Raw genomic sequence first — 21306 nt, 5'->3', positions numbered from 1 at the left:
AATACAAGTGAACCAGTTACTATTATACCTGTGGTTCTACAAATGTGTTCAACGCTGAATAAGACAAAAAATAACTGGCCACCAAGCCTCTCTTCCACCATCAGTATTTCAGACTCAGTTGAGGCAGTTTGCTCGGCAGCCCACGACAGTGCACAACAGGACACAATCTTGAACCACAAGTCAATCAATCTTCTGAGCTATGTGGCCCTATTCCATCGTAGTTTCCGTTAACGAAAGCCACACTACTATTATGCCTGCACAATGAACAGTGTTCATTCGAACACATTCTGACAAAAGGCATTGTTTTAATTAATTACAAGTTTGTAAGTTGGTGCCAAGTTTGTGTTTGAACGCAACAGATTGAACTTCAAGTGTTTGTTTGTGCTCACCCGGACACGTTTGGTTGAAGAGACTGTGAGGAGTACAAAGGAGGAGAGGATCAGGATTAATGCAACTCTGGCATGTTTTATTAACTCCTCAGGCGAATAGTTTAGTATTAACTGCTGCACTTCTCTTTTTTCTCTCCATCCCTTTCACGGGAGCTTCACCATGTCTGAGGTAGCCAGCTGAGGCTTGTGGAGCATAATTGTTAGATTTGGAAGGAGTTCAGGTAATTGGCCTTTCATGAGAACTTTCCATTTCAAAGAGGAGATACATAAAAACATGTCGTTTCTAAACAAGGCAAGCGTAATTAAGAAGGATTTTCTTTGAAATATAACTGCCCAAGAAGCTGCTGAGCTAAGATTTAACAATGAAAGGAAGAAATCATGAATATGAATGACTGAAATAATCTGTCAGTGTGTGAGGAGCTCAAACGTTGAAGATCAGAGATGGAAAACATCTGCCATATAAAAGACTTTTGAACTCAATTCATTGTTTTATGCTTGAGTACGAGACGAAATATACACAAACGTTATAGATAACGTAAGTTAGAGTTTTATTACTAAACCAATTTTAATAATTAAAAATGTAAGCAAGGTTTCAAGATATTCAAAAATATTATATTTTCTGACATTTTGACATTCAACTGGATACCATTAAACACAAAATCTTTTGCAGGATTGTTCATGGCATGAGTGACCAAACTTAGAGTCAGTCATGGCGAAGTGGGGGTGCACCCACATCACAGGGATCTTTGTCAGGATTTCCAGAACCTGCTTCCTCCTGCCATCGCTGCTGTTGCTGACGGTAAATATGTTCCTGCAAAGAATGATTAGGACCTTCCTTTTTATTAAATTTATTTTGTGTAAATACATTGATCGTTGACCACTTCTATTGATAATCTGACTTTTTTTCATTTGGCCGTTAATTACAGCCCTAGTTGGTCACACATATACAGCCTTCTCACATGTAAGCAAACAAAATAATTTACTTTTCTTACTCCCCCTCTTCTCTTCATATTCCAAGATATATGATGATAGTCTTTAACGGCAAGTCGTCGGGTGCTGCAAACGGATCGTTTCTTCTTTTGATCATTTGATTGACGGCACATAAAGCTCTGACAACCTAAGCTCGCGATTTGTGTTTTATGTATTGCTTATAAGTGACGGATTGATGAGCTTTTTTGAACAAGCTGCAGAGATTGGCTCATAGAACTGACAATCATTTAATCTAAAGTATTTTAAACTATTTTTTTGTGCTGACAATGTTTAACAAGAGATCAGTTTTGTAATATATCCATTTGAAACTTAATGATTTCTTGCTGTTTTGCAAGACTTTTACATACTGTATACACATCCAAGCCTAGCAAGAACAGAATTAACTTCTAAATGTTTATTTGTATTTGTATCTTGTATTTTTATGCACTATTCACTAATAATCTCTGTAGTAGAGTTAATATAGTACCTATACCAGCTTATTGTAGTATGTTAACTAAGTAAAATTAGAATTACATTAAACATTTATTGTTCAAATTATGCAGGCTTTTTAAAATTGTAATTACCCAGAGAATTCTTAAAAATGAGTTCCTGCAACCTACAGTATGTTGTATCTAAACTTAGCTTTATGAAGCAGGGTCAGTGTCATCAGTTTAAAACTTATGTGATGTTTCATTAGAACGGTTGTTCAAAACAAAGGAAAATACTGCACAGTCCGCCATCTAGTGGACTCTGAAAATAATGATATTGCTTCATGAAGCTTCACTAGACCATCACTAATCTAAACTCTCTAATAATAAATTCTTTGATTTTTTTTTAATTCAGACTAAGAATATTTGTATATAAATATATTCAAAATAAATAGGTTTACATATTTTTGACTTTAGTTTTGAAGAAACTCACAACACGAACACAATGAAGATATTAAAGCCTCAACAAGAATTTAAAACCTAAATCCAATTTTTCTCATTATCTGTTAGTATATATATGTAATATGTAATGTTTTTAATATTTAAACTTTCATGATGTTGCCCCTGTTTTGGTGATTCAAGTTGCTACAGCCTTTGTGTCAGTATTTTTTCTGATGAAAAAACCCAGACAGTGTACAGTATATGTTTATGTTATAACTAAAAGTTAAATATCAAGAGTGAATCATTCTGTCTAATGTAAAGAGAAACTGTTGTCAAGTCCAAAGATATTAGCCTGAAGAAGTAGGACTTAAAAAAAATGTCAGAGCACCAGGTGTTTTATTTAAGATTCAACCTGCTGATTTATTTCCACAAAAGTCAGAGCCCTCACATGTCTGGACTAAGTCTATAGTTGTTTCTTATCGTATTTCATCTGAAGGTTCTACGGCACCTGTTTTAACTGATAGCTTATTTATCCCTTTAAATGTAGACCGCAAAGTCTTAGCCCCCTTTACTTCTTACTCTCTCTGTAGATTGCATCAGTCCATGATGCTTCGCCATGCCCGAGGAGCTGCAGCTGCCCTGCAGTTAAAGAGGTCCACTGTACCTTCCGACACCTCACAGTTGTACCGAAAACCTTCCCTAAAGACACAGAAAGGCTCAACTTGGGGTAAGACTAAGGTTTGAAATTTGAATTTAGGATAGAAAAAAAACATGCACTTATTGTAGAATTTACCTTCATGAAGTAGGGAAAGTAAAAAAAAAAAATAATAATAATAAATAATTAAATAACAGCCTTTTGTGATTGTCTCCAAGATGGGTAGAAAACCACTTCAACTGTTAGATAAATTATTGTTTAAAAAAAAAGTTAGGGATAGTTTTTATAATAACATTGAAATCTCAAGTAATTTTAATATATTGACTTGGTCAACTATCCTCTTCCCAATTGATGAAATTAAAAAAAATATAAACACTACCGTTCAAAAATTTGGGGTCACCCATAAAATTTAGTTTTTTTCATTAAAACACACTTTTATTGATTTATTTGATTGATTATTGATCAAATAAGTTGCAAAAGAATAGAAAACATGGGCAAGACTTTGACAAGATTAGAATGATTTTAAACTTTGCTTTCGTCAAAGAAAGCTCCCTTTGCAGCAATTACAGCATCTTAAACCTTTGGCATTCTAGCTGTTTATTTGTTGAGGTAATGTAAAGAAATTTCCTGAAGCACTTTCTACAAGTTGGATTGACTTGATGGGCACTTCTGGCGTACCATACGTTCAAGCTTCTCCCACAACAATGGGGTTCTGTTACTGTTAAGATCTGGTTACTGCGATGGCCCATCCATACAGACAGAATACCAGCTGCTTCTTCTCTGAATAGCTCTTGCATAATTTGAAGGTTGCTTTGGGTCATTGTCCTGTGTGATTAAACTGGTTCCAAACAATTGATGTCCACAGGATATGGCATGGCATTGCAAAAATGGAGTGACAGCCTTCCTTGTTCAAAGTACCCTTTACTTTGTACAAATCTCCCACTTTACCAGCACCAAAGCATCCACAGCAACATCACATGACCTCCACCATGCTTGACAGATGATGTCAGGCACTTTTCTGGCATCTTTTTACTTGGTCTGCATCTTCCAGTTGGCTGAAAATTAGCTAAGTTCCTCTAGGCTATAAGCATTGAAATGTTTTCAGTAATCAGGTCTTTCTTTTTATATTCATAAAACTGTTTGCACACTAGAAGTATTGCTGTCTTACTAATTTAATACGTCGGGTCAAGCTAATTACCTCCGGATGTTGGGTGACCTAAGGATTTCCACTTTAAAAAAAGAAAGAAAAAAGGTTAATGACAGCTGTTGCTGTTTTTAATCAATATAATTTAAAACATCCAGTATTTTAAACAAAAACAGCTGTTTTGGACAGCAAATGGCAGTAAAGTTATGGAATTTGCTTTGACAGCACACTGTAGTTAAAGGTGGTTGGTACAGTTTGCAACCAAAGAAAGTTAAAAAAAACTTTTATAACATATTATTCTTGTTATATTAATACAAATGACTTACTTACTTATAGTATATGATTCTTAGCTTTTGAGCTGACCTGATGAAAGTATGCTTCAAGGCCACATGCAGCCCTTATAAACAATTTAAACAATTTCCCGAAGGAGACCTCCTGAGGGATCAATAAAGTTTTACCTTACCTTACCTTACATTATAAAGTCAGAGAGGAACCTATACAACTATCAAATGCTCTCTTCCATTACATTTTGTCCTTATCCCTTATTCTGCAGAATTACACCAATATCTTTAATATGTTTAACTTTTGGAAAAAACACATGAAAAGATGGTATTGTGATATATTTATATACTCTTTTTTAGAACAGACGAGAAAAAAAATGCAATAGGTTTTTTATCTAATCTTGTCATGGAGAAAAACATGTTTGTCATGTTTTGTCACTAGTCATTGTTTCATTACGAAACAAACATACAAAGCCCACACTGGCTGTATTTAAGTGTTCAACCCTTCATTGTTTAGCTGTTTTTTTCTCTTTGGTTATGATGGAGATGTAGTCATGCAGCAAAGAATTGTTGAGAATCATATTTACATCAGAGGAAATATTTGGTATAAGATCAAGGGGCTCAAATATTTCAGAAGATTTAAACAATAGACCACCCATGTTTAAATTTGTCAAATGCCAAGACTGTGGAATATGTTAACAGCCCTGGTTGTTTACTCTCCACAGTCTGGCCTGGATTTGTTTAGGATCAATGTTGCTTGAATTCAAAAGTAGAACACAAAATGCTAATCCAGTATCTAGCAAATAGCCAAAGTTGTAATACATAGTCAACCATTAAGCAGAGCAATATTTCCTTCACCTTCATTTGGATTTTTGGGGTTCCTGATTTTAAAACTGACCATCTGTCATATCCACAACTTTTCATTTCTGGCAAAATGGCACACATTCTCCAAAAGTTCTGTTTATTTTCTCTCTTCAACAGTTACAACAGCCTGACAGAGGTGGAGGGGTCAGAATTCAGGGCACTACGGCAACTGGAAATGCTCATGTTGCACGGCAATGACATTAACACACTTCAGACCGGGGCCTTTTACAGCTTGACATCATTGCAGGTACCAGTGCGTCTATTGCTCTTTACTTGTTTATGTAGCTTTAGATTACACAGTGCAATGCTTTTAGATCTGCAGGAAGGTTTACTCAAATATACACTTTTAGTTTTTATTTGTTACTTTTTCTTTGTATATCTTTCGCTCAGCCAAAAGTTCCTCCGAGAATCTGCATACACCTTCGAAACATATGTAGCTGATGTTGAATAATTTAAATATTCTGTATTTAAAAACTTTGTGATGGTTAAATAATTACTAGGTTTTTCTGCATATATTCAGTTTTGTCTTGAAGTGACTCTATTAGTATGTTTTCCCGTGATACATTGGGACAGATAGATATAGGAGCACTGAATACATTGCCCATTGTAGCTCACACAATCTCAGCCATGGCTAATTTTAGCACATTTCCAATGTAGATGCAAGCAGTAATGCAAAAGAAAACTTGAATCTTGAGGACATTCATTGAAATAATTCAAAGAGGACGTTTTATACATAACCATGTTTTGAGATATTTAAAGCGCTAGTGAGATTAAAGCAGAGATGCCCATTCTTACCTTTTTCTTCACCACACCGCTTGGTTGAGCAGTCCTGTGATTGGTCAAAGTTTTTTTAACTCTATACTCTATACCACATGACATCAGAGAACATTGGTGTGCTTGATTTTGTCTCACTGTGAAAAACTTTATCATTTCATCAGTCATCGAGTCATTTACTTGTGCTTCATTATATATCTGGGAGTTACTTCACTTCCCTGATGCTGTTTGGAGACATTAAAAGGGGACAACCATATGTTTTAGGGTAAATCCCACTGACCAAGCTGGTGATTAATCAAAAATATTAACACCTTGATAACATTTTCAAAGTAAATGAACCATTTCCCCTGAGATCACTTAAGAATAATATGGATTTATTGCCATAAAACACTAGCCTAATGCACATTAGCAGGACAGTGAACTGATTATATACATGATTTAGCATCCCGTGGTCACATGTTGGTAACCATTGCTCTCAATGTTTCTTTAAGGTTTATTTTGATTTTTTGTTATGGGAAAAAAACGCTTTAAGTCTGCATTGAACTAACTCTTCCTATTTATTGAGGCAACATAAAACTTATACTAATGGATTAATTAATATTTAATAACACAACAGTAGGAGTGATTAGAGATAATACTGCCAACTTATGCTTCTGCTTTACATAATTGAAAGAAATGTATAGATGATTTCATTACATTTTATAACCCTGAAATGAGAAACACAATAAAGATAGCGAACGAAAATACAGTGTACCAAGCAAATGATGACATGTATTAGAAAGTATTTGATTGTCTTCTCTGGAGGGGAAACATTTTCAGACCAGTTTATACAAGCATGGTTGAATAAATATGAACCAAGTCTTAGATAGATAGAAAGAGCAATGTTTACATTAAACAGTTTGAACAAGTTGTGATGTTGCCAACAAGCTCCAGGCAGTTTCACTGGTAATGATTCAAAATGTTTCTGTTTGGCAATATGTGGGTCTAAATTTTGATCTGTATAACATCAATATTGTAGATCAGGGGTCCCCAACAATTATTGCACCACTGACTGGTCTAATGTAAGCATTATTTTCTCATACTGGCCTTTAGAGAAAAACAAAAACCAAATGGTAAGTGCATGAAAAGTAGATATCCCTATAACAATATATCAGCAGGACTGGTTTCTCTGTGACAAGGTGGCTCATTATAGTATTTTTGCTCTTTTATTACTTTTTTTTTTTAAATTAAACTTGACCCAAATATCTCGACAGTTCACATGTAATAGAAAACATTTAATTCTGTTTCTGATTAGGCATCATTATGCCAAATCATAAATTAGTTCTGAATCTTGAATCTTATTTTCCTGTGGCTTTATTGTAGGCTTGATCAATCGTGAGGTTCCTAGAAATTAAAAAAAACAATATACATACTGTATATATATATATAATTAATTTCTATTCCAAATTACCAGATACATTTCATTTAGCAAATTGATCAAAGCCATATGTTGTAAAGTTTTTTTGATTGATCATACTTTGTCTTTTTCTTAGATCTTAAAATTAAGTTACAACAAGCTGACCTCAGTGAGCATTGGACTGTTTGAGGGTCTTGTTGGGCTAGTCCGCCTCCACCTCGACCACAACCTCATTACCTTCATAGAACCATACAGTTTCTCTGGCTTGCCATCTTTAAAACTCCTGCAACTGGAGGGGAACCTTCTGAAAGAGATCCACCCGCATACTTTCATCACTGTTTCACTGCTTGGAAGTTTCTGGACTTCTGGACTCAAGTAAGTCATATAAAGAAAGATCATTTAGAAAAAAATAAGGATAGATGTATGATCATCAGCATTTCAGAGATTCATTAGTCTTCTGTTTATTCATTCCAGGCATTTGCACCTTTCAGACAACATGTTGGAATTTCTCCCTGCTCCAGCTCTGAAGACAGCTCCAAGACTTGAAGTCCTGTCTCTCCATGGGAATCCCTGGTCCTGTGATTGTCAGCTCAGATGGCTTCTAGAATGGGGCTCCACCCATGAAGGTGATTCATTCAGATTGGTTGACTTAGTTGGCAGTTCAATTTATCGCTGTGTGTCATATCTGCCATAGGAGTAAGAGCCATTTAAGTGTCTTCAAGTCTGGAATATTCAAATGGTAAATTGATCATTTAACAAGCATTATGTAAAAAACATAGTTTCTGGCTCCCACCAGTGACACAATTGTGTAACTGCAATGTTGTGCAAAACAAGATAAAGTTTCAGTTTTTTATCTTCCTTGTTAAGTCTCTCCGTTACTCTTATGTAAACACTATGTAAAGCAGTTTTGGTTGTCCCATGGACACTCACTGCTAAGTTAACTTATCAAAATATATAAACACAAAAATACAGATTCAACCCTATAATCCAATAAAAAATGATAACAATAAAAAACAAAGCAATGTAAAGGAAAATAATTCCATGTCAAATAGTTGATTTTGTTCGTCCACTTCTACTGACCATTCTCTCTACCTTTCCTCTCTCACAGGGGTGGTTAAGTGTAAAAAAGAGAGGGACTCTGGATCCATTGAGAACTGCCCACAGTGCCTTTCCCCTCAATCTTTAAACGGAACCCCTTTGCTTGAGTTATCTTCAGACAAGGTTTCATGTGACAGGCCAGTTTTAAAGTCAAACCTCAAAGAGGGGGACAATCCAATCTGGAAAGACTTTGGTGGAGAACCGGACCAACCATATACCAGAGATTTTGAAAAGCCATTAGGCCACCTCACATTTGTGTTGTCCGACAGCCACGCAAACAATGCTCATGTGGAATGTGATGTGCGAATTCCAGGAGACAGTTCCCCCATGACTTGGAATGTAAAGCCAAATTTGCATGGAGAGATTAGTGTCAATGTTTCACTTGCAACTGCTCTGGAGTGTGACATTGATCGTGAGATTTTACAGAATCTATGGCAATTGGTTGCTTACTACTATGAAAGTCCAGCCATTTTGGAGCGGGGACAGCAGAAAGGAAATAACAGCAGAGTAATGTATCAATATGCCCAAGTTGTAAATGAAAACTCTCCTTATTTCACTGATTTAAAGGGCTATTTGTCAGCTGAGCCCTCTTGGCTTCTCCAACACAGAGTCACTCTTAGGCTGAATAGAAAGGAAACAACCACCAAAAAACTGGTGATGGACTACTCTACAACAATCACCAAGGATATAAACATTCACAGAAACGAAGAGGACAATGACATCTCTTCTTCATGGGCTTTAATACGGCGAGGAACACCAGGGCGAGTTCAGACTGTTCTTGAGGGTTCAAAAGCTCAACTGGAATGTAGCATGTTTGCGTCTGATGCACAACTACAAGTGGAGTGGATGCTTCCGGATTTTTCCATGATTGAAACAGGATCAGATAAACTGGAAATTTCCCAATCAGGAAGTCTTGTGATCAAAAATGCTTCAAGGTCTGACTCAGGCCTCTACCACTGCATTATCAAAACTAAAGCTGGGGTGGATTTGATGGCAATGAGACTCACAGTTAAAGAACGTGCGCTGAGTCCCACAGCATTTAACGGTCAAAAAGTTGCAATTGCTAAAGGGGATACATTGACTCTCCATTGTCAAGTAACTTCAGTGAATCCAAGCCACATGTTGTGGTATCTGCCCAAAAACCGCGTTCTCTTACCTACTCAACAGACTAGAAAAGCAGAGGTCATGGAAAATGGAACTTTATTAGTAAAGAGATTTACACTAGAGGATGCAGGGGAATACAGCTGTTTGGCATCTAATCTTCATGGAGTAGACATGCTGTCCCATATAGTGGAAATAAGAGATGAGAAAAAAGTGTCACGCAAATCCAAAATAAAGACAGAGAAAGAGGCCTGGTTGGGTCCTCTTGACTCTGAGGGTTCTGGAGCAGAATACCAAGAAATTCCACTTCTTTATGGAACACCTCTTCCTAAAAGAGCACAACATCAAAACCACACTAACCACACCCCAAAAAGGATAGATCTGAAAGACGATAAGAAAAAAATTAACAAATATGTTAAAGACCTGGATCCCAATCACTGGGAACATATTTTAGCTGAGAACAATAAGCCGAATATCTTAACTGCTGAGGAAGATCCGATGCCAGATATATCAAATGTCCTGGAAAGTTCTCCTCAATTATCTAGTACAATATCTACTTTCACTTCTAATAGAGGAAGTGTAGTGGTGAAAACTACTGCTCCTAACTTGACAGCTAAGCCAAATTCTTACCCGATAAACACTGCAACTCATGTGGAAACAGCCCTAGCAGAGGAGAGATCAAATGAATATGACAAGGCTGGAAGTGTGAGGAGTCTTTCAAATACTCAGACTGAACCAGTAAGAAGGCCAGATCAGATTTCAGCCACTGTTTCCTCTTCGCAATTTACAATGACAAGACCAAGTGAAAAACCTAGAATTAAACAAAGAGTAGATGGTAGAAGACGTTTTGTCCCAGGATCATCCAACAGAAGAAGACCCCCTTATAGACATAGAAAGCCACCATTACAAAGGGTCCACCCACATCAAAACGGTTTAAGACATTCAGCAAACAAGCTAACAACCAGACCACCAAAAACCACAACACCCCCGACGACTCAGCCACCAACCACGACCACTACTACCACTACTACCACTACCACCACAACAGTCCTCCCAGTCACTGAAACAACTCACTATTCAACCAAAGACGATGATTATTATGAGGAATCTGATTACGGTGACATTGATCATGAAACCAAAGAATCGTATAGTGAAAAATTAAAAGTTCCCAATTACACTACTCTTACCTTTCTGCCCCCATCAGGAGAAATTATTCCACATGTAGATCCAGGCCAGTTAGATCCATTGAACAGAAAAACAGACATTTTCCTACACATTACACCAACCAAACCAACATTGACAGAAAAGAGCAACTCCACACCTAAAACATTCATCAAAGAGGGCTTAGAGAGGAGGAGGCCAGCTACAGAAAGCGGACACGACCAAAAGAACAAAGCATCTGCAGGTAAGCAAGGGGAAGAACATTCAAAAAATGATCGGGTTTTAAACAAATCACACAATCCCAATTCCCCAAATGTAAACAAAGGTCCATCAACAGAGCGCCAAACACCAGTAAAATTTCCTGTGGGGAAAAAAGCAACCACTTCTGAATCTGCTGACTCCAAACTAACAGAAGACACCACACCTATTAAGAATCAAGTTAAGACACCAGAAACTCATCAGGTCCCTGTGATGGAGCCACTACATCCTTGGCTTCACCAGCATAACCAGCGCCCAGGGCAACCGACTCGTCTTCCTCCTAGAACACATCTAAATAAAAACAATGGGAGACAAGCACATTCTACTCTGCATCCCCTCCTTCCTCGCATCCCACCAACGTCGCAATGGCCCTTAAACCGCCATCATCACCATCAGCATAATCCCCACATCCGTCACCCTTACTGGTCCCACATAGTGCCCACATATAAACCCCGCTATTTTTCCCATCCTTGGGCTCACAGCCCAGTAGTCACCAACAGACCTGAGATCATAGCAGAGACAGTAAAGCCCACAAAGCCTGGCTCAACAGAAAATCGTCTGTATACCCCCTCTTTATCCCAACATCATGTTCATGGGGAGTCTACAAGCCAAACCAGAGATCACCTTCTTTTTTCAAGGCTAAGGAACAGATACCGACAGGTGAGGTTTTTTTATTGATGCAAATTTCTTATAGTATTTATTATTATTTCATTATTTTTGTTGAAAAACATTCAAGCCATTAGTGTAAACTTTGTAATCCAATAGGGAAAATTATTGTATATAAAAACAAATCTATTAGAAAAATGTATTAAGAAAAAGTTAAAGTACATTAAGGCACAATGTACTTGAACAATCCCAAGTAGAAGAGCTTGGTTAAGTTATTGGTAAATTTATCAGAGAAAAGAAAGATAGAATTAATAGAATAGTTTGGCCTCAAACCTTTCTTATCAACTATAGGGCCACAAACATCTCTACACTCTCAACCTGGGCACTGACACACTAAAGAATTATGTAACTGTTTAATGACATTTTGAGTTAACCATGTTTATGCTGTTATGATGATGATCTTGTGTGTATAAATGTATAAAATAACAAAAGACTCATATTGTTATCCTTTGGATTTTTTGACAGGCCCAGATTGAAAGGATATCACAATTGGGCCGTATAGTGACACCCAAAAACAACTTAACATTCATCAATCCTAAACCTAAACCAGAGGCCTCCTATCATGCCTTTCCCACAAGACCACCTGCAAGCACACCCTCACACATTAGACCTTTACACCCAGTGAAATCCTCCTCAACCTACTACAGGGTCAAAACAACCCCACAGCCTTATTATCGTCCAACACAAACCCCACGCTATGGAAGTCACTGGCCTGTTGGTGGTAAGTCTTCTTTTGGTTAAGTTAACTATTCACTAACCCTTTTCATCATTTGTAATCATTCTTTCAGCTGGAAGAATAATTTCCCGCCGTCCAACGGCTGTGCCACCATACCAGTGGGTGTTGGGTTCTGGAGGTAAAGGTGTGAAGCCTCAGATTATCACGGTTACCGCTGCCAGTGTGTCAGTACTGGCAGAGGGGGATGTTATACTAGACTGCAAATCCTCTGGGGATCCAGAACCCACCATTGCATGGACTAAGGTATCCACAGGTTAGTTTTTTTTTTTAAAGATGTAAACTTAACTTAGGTCTTATGATCTCTGTATTTTTGTGTGAATAATTCAGTTTTATTTTCAACCTTCTGTTGTTTGTGTTCTTAGGTGCCACCATACCTGCCAATTCTAAGCATGGTGGGCGATTCAAAGTACTAAAGAACGGAACATTTGTAATCAAAACTGTCCAACTCCAGGACCGAGGTCAATACCTCTGCACAGCTCTGAACCGCTTTGGATCAGACCGCATGGTGATTACACTAGCTGTCCAGACAGAGGCCCCAAAGATTCAGACCCCTAAATCAAATAATGTGGCCATCTACCTCGGAAAAGGAGTGACCCTTGATTGCTTGGCCTCTGGAAAACCTTCAGCAGCAATATCTTGGATTCTGCCAGACCGAACATTTGTCCGTGAGTTTGGGACAGTTCACACTCAGCTGTCACCAATGACTTTGCTCGAAAATGGAACACTACATATCCGTTCTGCTAATTTGTCCAGTAAAGGGGACTATAAATGTATTGCAAGCAATGCGGCAGGTGCGGACACAGTGACTTATCAACTCCATGTAGCAGCTTTGCCACCAAGTATCAGTGAAGATCCACAGGACACAGTCCTTGTATCAGCAGGCAAGAGTGTGTATATCAACTGCTCTGTGAAAGGCGAGCCAGCTCCACTGTTAAAATGGACTCTGCCAACTGGGGCCCAAGTGAAGCCATCTCAGTTTTTGGGACGAAATCTCTTTGTCTACACTAATGGAACCCTGTATCTGAAGAATGTGTCCCCAGCAGATGCAGGAAGGTATGAACTGTTCACTGTATAAGATAAAAGGCAGGTAGTATCTGTGATGGGTGACCCCTCCCATTTAATTCAGACTGTTGCTGCTAGAATGTGAAAATGTTTTGACCAGTAGTAAATATGTTTCAAGTGACTTCTGCAGTCACCCTTAAGCTGGCACTCGATTGAACAGTGTCTTTTTGCATTTTCACATAGAGTCCACTTTTTTATTTAACCTAACTTTATGCACATTTCTAAACTTGACTTTTGTAGTCACTTCAACTGTCTTCTTCTCTGCTTTTTGTCTTTGTGTCAGAGCAATATCATCTTCAAACTAACATCATGGTAGGTCCCACTACTGTCCTATTCATCTTTCATTTCAGTCTTAACATGTCCAGTAATTCAGATGGTGGATCAAAAATACAAAATATCTCTCTCTACCATGCAGGTATCATGACTTTCTTCAACTGAGCTTTATTCTCCATCCACCTCCTCATCGCGGTCTATCCATACCCATTGCAAACAATCAGTCATGGTTCACCATTCCCATATAAATTTCATTTCAATGATTTTAAATTAAATGTTTGATCTATGAAGTAATCTAAGGTAATAATGAAATAATTAAAGAATTTTAATTAATATTAATATATCTAATCCCTAAAATGGAAACAAACAAAAAAAATACAGTAATAGGCGAGACTGTTCTTGTCTGACACGAATATTAACTTCACTGGTCTTGACTTCTATATAGGCACATCCATATAATTCACAGTATAGATGGTACTTGAACACATTTTTAAGCATATCTCTGAAAACAAGTAATACAGCTGAAATTGTTCTCTTTTTTGTTTCCTGTTTATCACAGTTATGAGTGTATAGCGACCAACACTGTGGGCATTGCAAAGAGAACTATTCAACTGAGACTCCAAACTGAAACTCCAGCACTAGCTCGTCATCCTCCTGAAACTCTCACTATTCTACCGACGCATCGTCGTACTGGAGCATCCAGTCTGCACTCAGTCACCGCTATGCATGGTTCTGCAGTCTACCTCCACTGTTCAGAGTCTTCAGGGAGAAACGTCTGGCAATTGCCCTCTAAGGCCATCATGGATCATCGTCACAGGTCATTCTAGTACCTAAAAATGAAACCACCAATGGATATTTGAAAGAACAACATGACTTTCCTCTTTTCTACTTTCAGTGCAGGGAGCCCAATTAAAGTTTTTCGTAATGGCACTCTGAGAATACTTCAGCTCACAGAGAAGGACGGGGGATCTTATGTGTGCATTTCTCGGAGACCAAACGGGGAAAATATGGAGCTGTTCCAGGTGAGAAGAGGAGCATTGAATATACATGGGTATTAGAGACACTGTTTGATTTGATATTTCCCTTTAAAGGTACAGGTCTTGATGACGCCACCCAGAATTGAACATGTGAGGACTGCACAGACTAAGGTCACTTACGGAGAAAACTTCCAGGTAGATGACAGGAATTTGTATACCTAAAGCAGCAATACATAAGATTATTACTTACTTACTAACTTACTTACTTTAGCGGCACCAAGTAGCATTGCTAGGCTATTGATTGACATAGACAAACTGTTGACACACTGACTAGTTGTTTAGTTGAGGTTGCGTTGGCTGATATGCGCTCACTTCTCAACCACAGCCATTTCTATGCAAATGTATGATAATTGATATAATTTTGGGATTTCTTAAATATTGGTTTATACCTGTTTTTTTGTGTCCAAGAAATTCTCCCAGCAGCACAAGGTCGTCTCAGTGGTAATCTGTGGCATGTCTCTGTCGTCTCCTGACACTTGTTTGGATTTCAGATACACATCCCTTGACCCAGGGGTGGGCAAACTTGGTCCTCAAGGACCGCAGTGGGTGCAGATTTTTGTTCCAACAGATCGAGCATGTACATTTTAACCAATGAGGTTTCAGCTAAAAGAAGCAACACCAGACTGACAATCAACTTATTACACTTCTAAGACACCTGATTGGTCAAAATGTGTCTTCTAGATTGGTTGGAACAAAAACCTGCACCCACTGCGGCCCTTGAGGACCAAGTTTGCCCACCCTTGACCCATAGCCAATAATGGTGCCACATTCCCTTAGAAAAATTCCCTTCGACATGGAGAGCCGGGGCGATTCTGATTGCCCCACGGGACGGCAAATCTTAGGGGGTCACATGATCTAAGTAGGAAAAAATTATAATGATAATAATTATTTCATCAAATACCATTGTGTTCATAGTAAATCAACCTATCCGTATTTAATTATCCCTTACCAGGTTTACATCTTAAGTTTTAGGTGTAAAATTGTCGGAAATATTACTAATATTAAATCTAATTATGAAAGTATCTTAACATTACACTTGCAGTGCCAAAGCCTGCTACAAAGTATCAGGTATCAGGTTGCCATGGGAACAGCTTGAACAGCTTGACTAAAAGAAAGTAACCATATAATTAAAAGTACTAATAGCACATTTTATATTTCTATATCTAATAAGAAATACAAGTATAATAATATCTTAATATAACAGTAGCTACGCAGTTCCATTTGCCAGTGTAGCAAAGTGTACCAGAGTCCGCTGGAGTCTGCGAGAGATTGCCAGATTCTTTCAGGCAGTGACGAGAGCCCATAGCTGGCGCACCGACCACATACTGACCAGGCTGACCAAGCAGCATGAGACATCAGAGACAGGCCACAGATTGCCACTGATGGCCACATATTGCCACTGTGGTGCCACTACCTGCCACTGCCATTGGGAGGACATTGCTGTCTCTCAAATCCTTAGTACTTAACACAAGTGATGGTCTGATGAAGCTCTATTCATTATTTTCATTATTTTCAGAGTCCACTAGATGGTGGTCTGTGCACTATTTTCCTTTGATAGAGAAACTTTTCTAATGAAACATCACATCATTTTTAAACTCATGGTGCCATCTACTGACCTCTAAACAACATGACACTGCTTCATGAAGTTTCATCAACCCATCACCACATAAAACATGAGGCCACAGCTCTCGCAAAGATTCTTTCTATTTACCTCATCATATATAGAGTAGGATGTTTTATATCAAAGAGTGAATAAAATAGATTCTTGGAGTGTATGTAAGTATGTTGAAAAGCAGGTTTGCTCCTGCCTCCTGTTATTTTAATTTCAGGTGGACTGTGTGGCTACGGGTCTCCCAGACCCCGAGGTCTCTTGGAGCCTACCAGATGGGACCTTTATCAACAATGCTCTTCAGTCAGATGACAGCGGCCTTCGCAATCGTCGCTATGTCATTTTTGGCAATGGAACACTATTTCTGCAGGACATTGGTAAAGGTGATGAGGGTGACTATACATGTCATGCCAAGAACAAAGTTGGAATAGACGAGAGGAAAGTGAGTGTCAAGATTGAACCAAACCGTCCGAAAATAAGATTGAAATCAGACTCCCTCATCAAAGTGAAGTTGGGTGAAGTTGCTATGCTCACTTGTCAAGCTACAGGTGAACCACTTCCAAAAATCACATGGATTTCTCCCAAGAATAATGTTATCCAAATTAATTCTGATTCATTTTGGGTAATGGAAGATGGAACACTCATGATTAAGAATGTAAAAGTAGCAGATGAGGGGAAATATACATGTGTGGCACGAAACTCTGCTGGTGATGACGTTAAATACATAAAGCTGGAGGTTGGTTCTCAGGAGCCTGTGATTAAAGGTATCAGTGGGAAAAGTACCTCGAAGGTTCTGGTAATATCCTACCAAAGCACACTTTTGGACTGCAAAGCGGAAGGTAAACCTGAACCAAGAGTCTGGTGGGTAACTCCTCATGGCCATTCTCTCCCAACACCTTACCTTGGTGGTCGCTTCCAAGTCCACCAAAATAAAAGCTTGGAGTTGAGGGGGGTAAGGAAAGCAGATGAGGGCAAGTATATCTGTATGGCAAAAAACAGCCTTGGTGACGCATCACTTTTAGTAGAGTTGGAGGTGGCATCTCATGGTGAGAAACCAAGTTTTACTGTTCCTAACATTGAAATAATCCCAATCAAGCAAGATGGCTTGGAAATTATCCTGGATTGCATTGCACGAGGGAAGCCAGATCCAGACTTTGCTTGGGTGTTGCCTAATGGGACCATGCTACTTCCTGGAGCAAAGCTTCAACGTTTCAGTCACCTTCGGGGCAATGGCTCTTTGAAGATAAATCAACCAGAATTCAACGACAAAGGAGTATATCGTTGTCTCGCAAAAAATGTGGCGGGCCAGGCAGAAAAACGTTACTCCTTGGAGGCAGGCAGGAAACCAGTGATCCGTGGATCTTCAGGTAATTTGTATCAATCAGTTTTGGTTAACATGGTGCTGCTGGTATTACATTTTCAGCTGTTGAAGATGTTGTTCTGTTGCAGGTCTGATAAAGATTTCCTATGGCCAAAACCTCAACCTACATTGCAGTGCAGATGGCTGGCCAAAGCCATCGATCAAATGGACTTTACCAAATGGCCTTCTTTTAGACAAACCTCAAACTATTGGTCGAGCATCATATCTTGCAAATGGGACTCTACAGCTCAGACAGGTTGCCTTGTTTGACAAAGGAACTTACATGTGTAATGCATTCAATTCTTTTGGATTATCAAAGATGCCATATTCTGTTATGGTCACTGTTTTTCCACCACGGATCACCAGTGTAATGGCTCCTATCACAAGGGTCCACCGTGGCTCACCAGTGATCTTAACCTGTCTTGCAACTGGTACTCCTAGGCCAGATATTTCATGGACTTTACCTGGGCGAACTACACTGGTCCCTCACAATCGCTTCACTGTGCAGGGTGGGATTCACATGACAGAGCAGGGAAGCCTCGTTCTGCAAAACCCAGTGCTTACGAACTCTGGCATTTACAAATGCAATGCTAAAAACGCCCTGGGAACAGATTTTAAATCTACCTACTTGCAAGTTGTCTGACTTAAATGATTGTCTTTATTTATATGTAAACTATACACGTTGAAGAGTGGGTAAAGCCCATCAATTTAAGGGTTCTTGAAGAAAACTTCCAAACTAATAAAGAATATTTCTCTCTGTCGTGATCTCATTTAACAAAGCTGTATGACACATAATCATATCATTAGGCTTTATCCATGGGCACAGTCTAGTAAACATTAAATATGTTACATCCTCTAACCTTAATCTCTCTGTTTATTCATTTCCCTTCTTATTACCTGGTGCTTGTGAAAATCCCAGCTGGAATGGGGGAGTATCAGGCTATCCCTCGTCATGAAAATGGTTAACTTACCCCTGAAATTGTAGTAATGAGCAGCTTCGTTGTTGACTTTGTGCTATTGAGCTCTATTTTAAATAAATAAAATATTATTCTTGTACATTTAAGTATTATCTTTTCCTTCTCAATTCTCATCAGAATTTAAGTCACATTAACTTCTGTCCTCCTTTGTCCAAACGCTGAATCTCAATGGTTGGCCTGTTCTTATTCCTTTATCTGTAACTTCTATTTCTAATGGTCTTTGTCCAACATTTTCCATGTCACTGCTCATGACATGTTGAATCCACCTGGCAACTCCAAAGTCATTTTGAGTTGTGTTCTTCTGAATAGTGATGGAAAAGTCTGTTCACTTTTTTGGCTCAATTAATTAACCCTATTTGTTTGAAATAATTGTTGTTCTTTAGTTTAGCCACTTGGTGGAGACAACTTACATTGTTATGTTGTATACGGTTTAAAGAAAAAAAAAAAAAAAATTTAAATAAACTTAATTTCTGCTTTGACTTGGACTAAGATCCAAAAAGAGCTGCAAGATTTGGTCCCAGGGCCAGGACCCAGTTAGTCAAAGGTGACCTAATTTTAATCTGGAGCAACACTAGGTATGTGTATGGTAAAACAGGATTATTCTGATCTACAAACTAAAAATTGGTCAAATAATGACTTTATCTCTTTATCTTCTTTGTATGTACTTTTATTTATATTTTGCACTTCATTTTTTCAACCATTGCACTGATGAAGTAGTTAAGTAGAGTTTGGCAACCAATAAAGCCTTTCAGTACAGTAAAGTAAAAACAAAAAAGATGTGATAAAGTGCGATAAAAAACTAAAATGATTTATTCAATATTCTGTCCTATATCATTGTTGAAAGATTTTGTCCCTCATCCTGACAGAATGCCTGAGGTTGGTCTGGTTCCTCAACAGTCTCTGGTACATCATAAACATCATCACAGAGAGGACAACTGCTGCTAGCATCGTTGGAACGTTACAAATACAGTATTATGTTGCATGCTCCCTGTGGTTTCATCAAAATACCCTGATGTCATCTGAATAATCTATCTGGATCGAGGTAAACCAATACAATGTTGCTTTGAAAACTGGCATTAAAGTAGGATAGAATACCCGATCTTGGATAGCTTTAAATGTGATTTCCAAATCTTGATCAGATTACATTTTTTTTAACAACTGGCTCCTGAAGATTTAAACGAGAGACATAGAATTCTTGTTTTAAACTGAAACCTGGTGCATAAATACGTCTATAACGACAAACAAAACATCACTGACCTCACCATTCCAGCTCATACCGCCACCCGTCAAGCTTCTTCTCCAACGCTCTTATACTCTCAAATGAATGAATGAAATTGTAGGATACATTTGAGTTTGTATTATTAATACAATCTACTGACGTTGATGTTTCTGCATGTTAATTTGTTTACATGACTCTGGTTCAGTGCTGTACAGTAGTCACATGGACATTAACAGACTCTTCAGATGGGTCGTCCAGACAAAGTTACGTTGTGTAGAGCAATTTAAAGAATAATAATAATATAGCTAGAGAGATCTACTGATTTAGTCCCGACTGTTCAACATTAAACCAATAATTGCAGAAAATATGAAAAATCAACGTGAAAATCTTACAATAAAACTTTATGTTATGATAACAACATATATGCTGACACCAGATGAGCCTTCCAAGAGTAAAAAATGAATGCAAGCCTATATATATAGCTTCTATATATATATATATATATATATATATTGTAGCGTTTTAGCATCAATTTGTATACATGCTTGTGTTCACTGTTGATACAAGCTATGTTTCACTGGTGGTTTGTTTTCACCAGAATGTGATCGTCCCACGGAGACTCCGAGCCAGACAAACTGGCTTTTACTGACGAAGAAGTGGAGCTTTGTCAGACATTAGCATTCAGACGGCTCAGTGTTTGTGTCTGTCTGTGACTGAGAGCGAGAGATTAATTATGCTTGTATCTCTGGAACACAAAAATCTCCCGAACAGTGAATGTGCCAGGCTAAAGAACAGTTCCCCCACTGGTGTATGTGTTTTTGTGTGCTTGGATGCAGTCAAGGAAATGCCAAAATCTAGTATGATAATCCCTAACAAGATCACATGTCACATTTCTTGCTCTGTATAGCATAAATGTTTTATTTATTACTGCACAAGATCACTTACAAGATCAATTATTTTTGTATCAAAATGCATTTTTCCTCTAAATAAATACAAACAATTCTGAAAACATAGTCGAAGAACAGACCCACTGAAAAGAAGGATAATTCATCCACAAGAACCATTGACAGCGATGATGCTGCTGACTTAAAAGAGAATATATTTTTGGGCAGTGTTATTTTTTCCTTGTGATAAAAAGCGAGAGTAATGTGTTTTTTATCCACTTGTCATATGTTTAATTTATGTGATCTCAGCTTTGTTTGTTTTTTTAAGATCCCGACTCTCTCTCTTATCAGAACCTCTCAAATAAAATTGAAATCACTCGTTTGAATGAACTTTAGAAAGTGATTGTTTACTGAGTTCGCTAAATTCTGCCCTGAACAGGTCTGGAATGTCCCCAAGTCCTGTTCAATGAAACCCTGCAGGACTCTGGAATGTGAGTGTGTGGGCAGATGATTAGATCACATGA

At 38.1% G+C, this 21306-nt stretch overlaps 1 protein-coding gene across 1 annotated transcript; it reads left to right on the top strand.

Moving 5' to 3' along the window:
* The first annotated feature begins 1098 nt into the window (after positions 1-1098).
* On the top strand, positions 1099-18443 carry LOC148071504 (matrix-remodeling-associated protein 5). Its single transcript, XM_087799727.1, has 16 exons — positions 1099-1188; positions 2818-2954; positions 5289-5418; positions 7478-7716; positions 7816-7967; positions 8450-10657; positions 10745-10945; positions 11039-11619; positions 12091-12346; positions 12414-12614; positions 12724-13414; positions 14256-14513; positions 14592-14718; positions 14788-14868; positions 16563-17709; positions 17792-18443. Exons 1-16 carry the CDS (start codon positions 1099-1101, stop codon positions 18343-18345), a joined length of 7053 nt encoding a protein of 2350 aa, XP_087655853.1. The 3' UTR covers positions 18346-18443.
* The last annotated feature ends 2863 nt before the right edge of the window (positions 18444-21306 follow it).

This window comes from Callionymus lyra, chromosome 9 (genome assembly GCF_982586985.1).
Source record: "Callionymus lyra chromosome 9, fCalLyr1.hap1.1, whole genome shotgun sequence".
NCBI lineage: Eukaryota > Metazoa > Chordata > Actinopteri > Syngnathiformes > Callionymidae > Callionymus > Callionymus lyra.
The sequence above is the reverse complement of the archived record's forward strand: the minus strand, read 5'-3'. Positions and strand labels throughout refer to the sequence as shown.

Coding starts and splice junctions, on each gene's coding strand:
- LOC148071504 (XM_087799727.1), top strand. CDS start 1,099: ATGGCGAAGTGGGGGTGCACCCACATCACAGGGATCTTTGTCAGGATT. Junction 7,717..7,815: donor TTCTGGACTTCTGGACTCAA/GTAAGTCATATA, acceptor TATTCATTCCAG/GCATTTGCACCTTTCAGACA. Junction 12,347..12,413: donor AAGTCACTGGCCTGTTGGTG/GTAAGTCTTCTT, acceptor TCATTCTTTCAG/CTGGAAGAATAATTTCCCGC.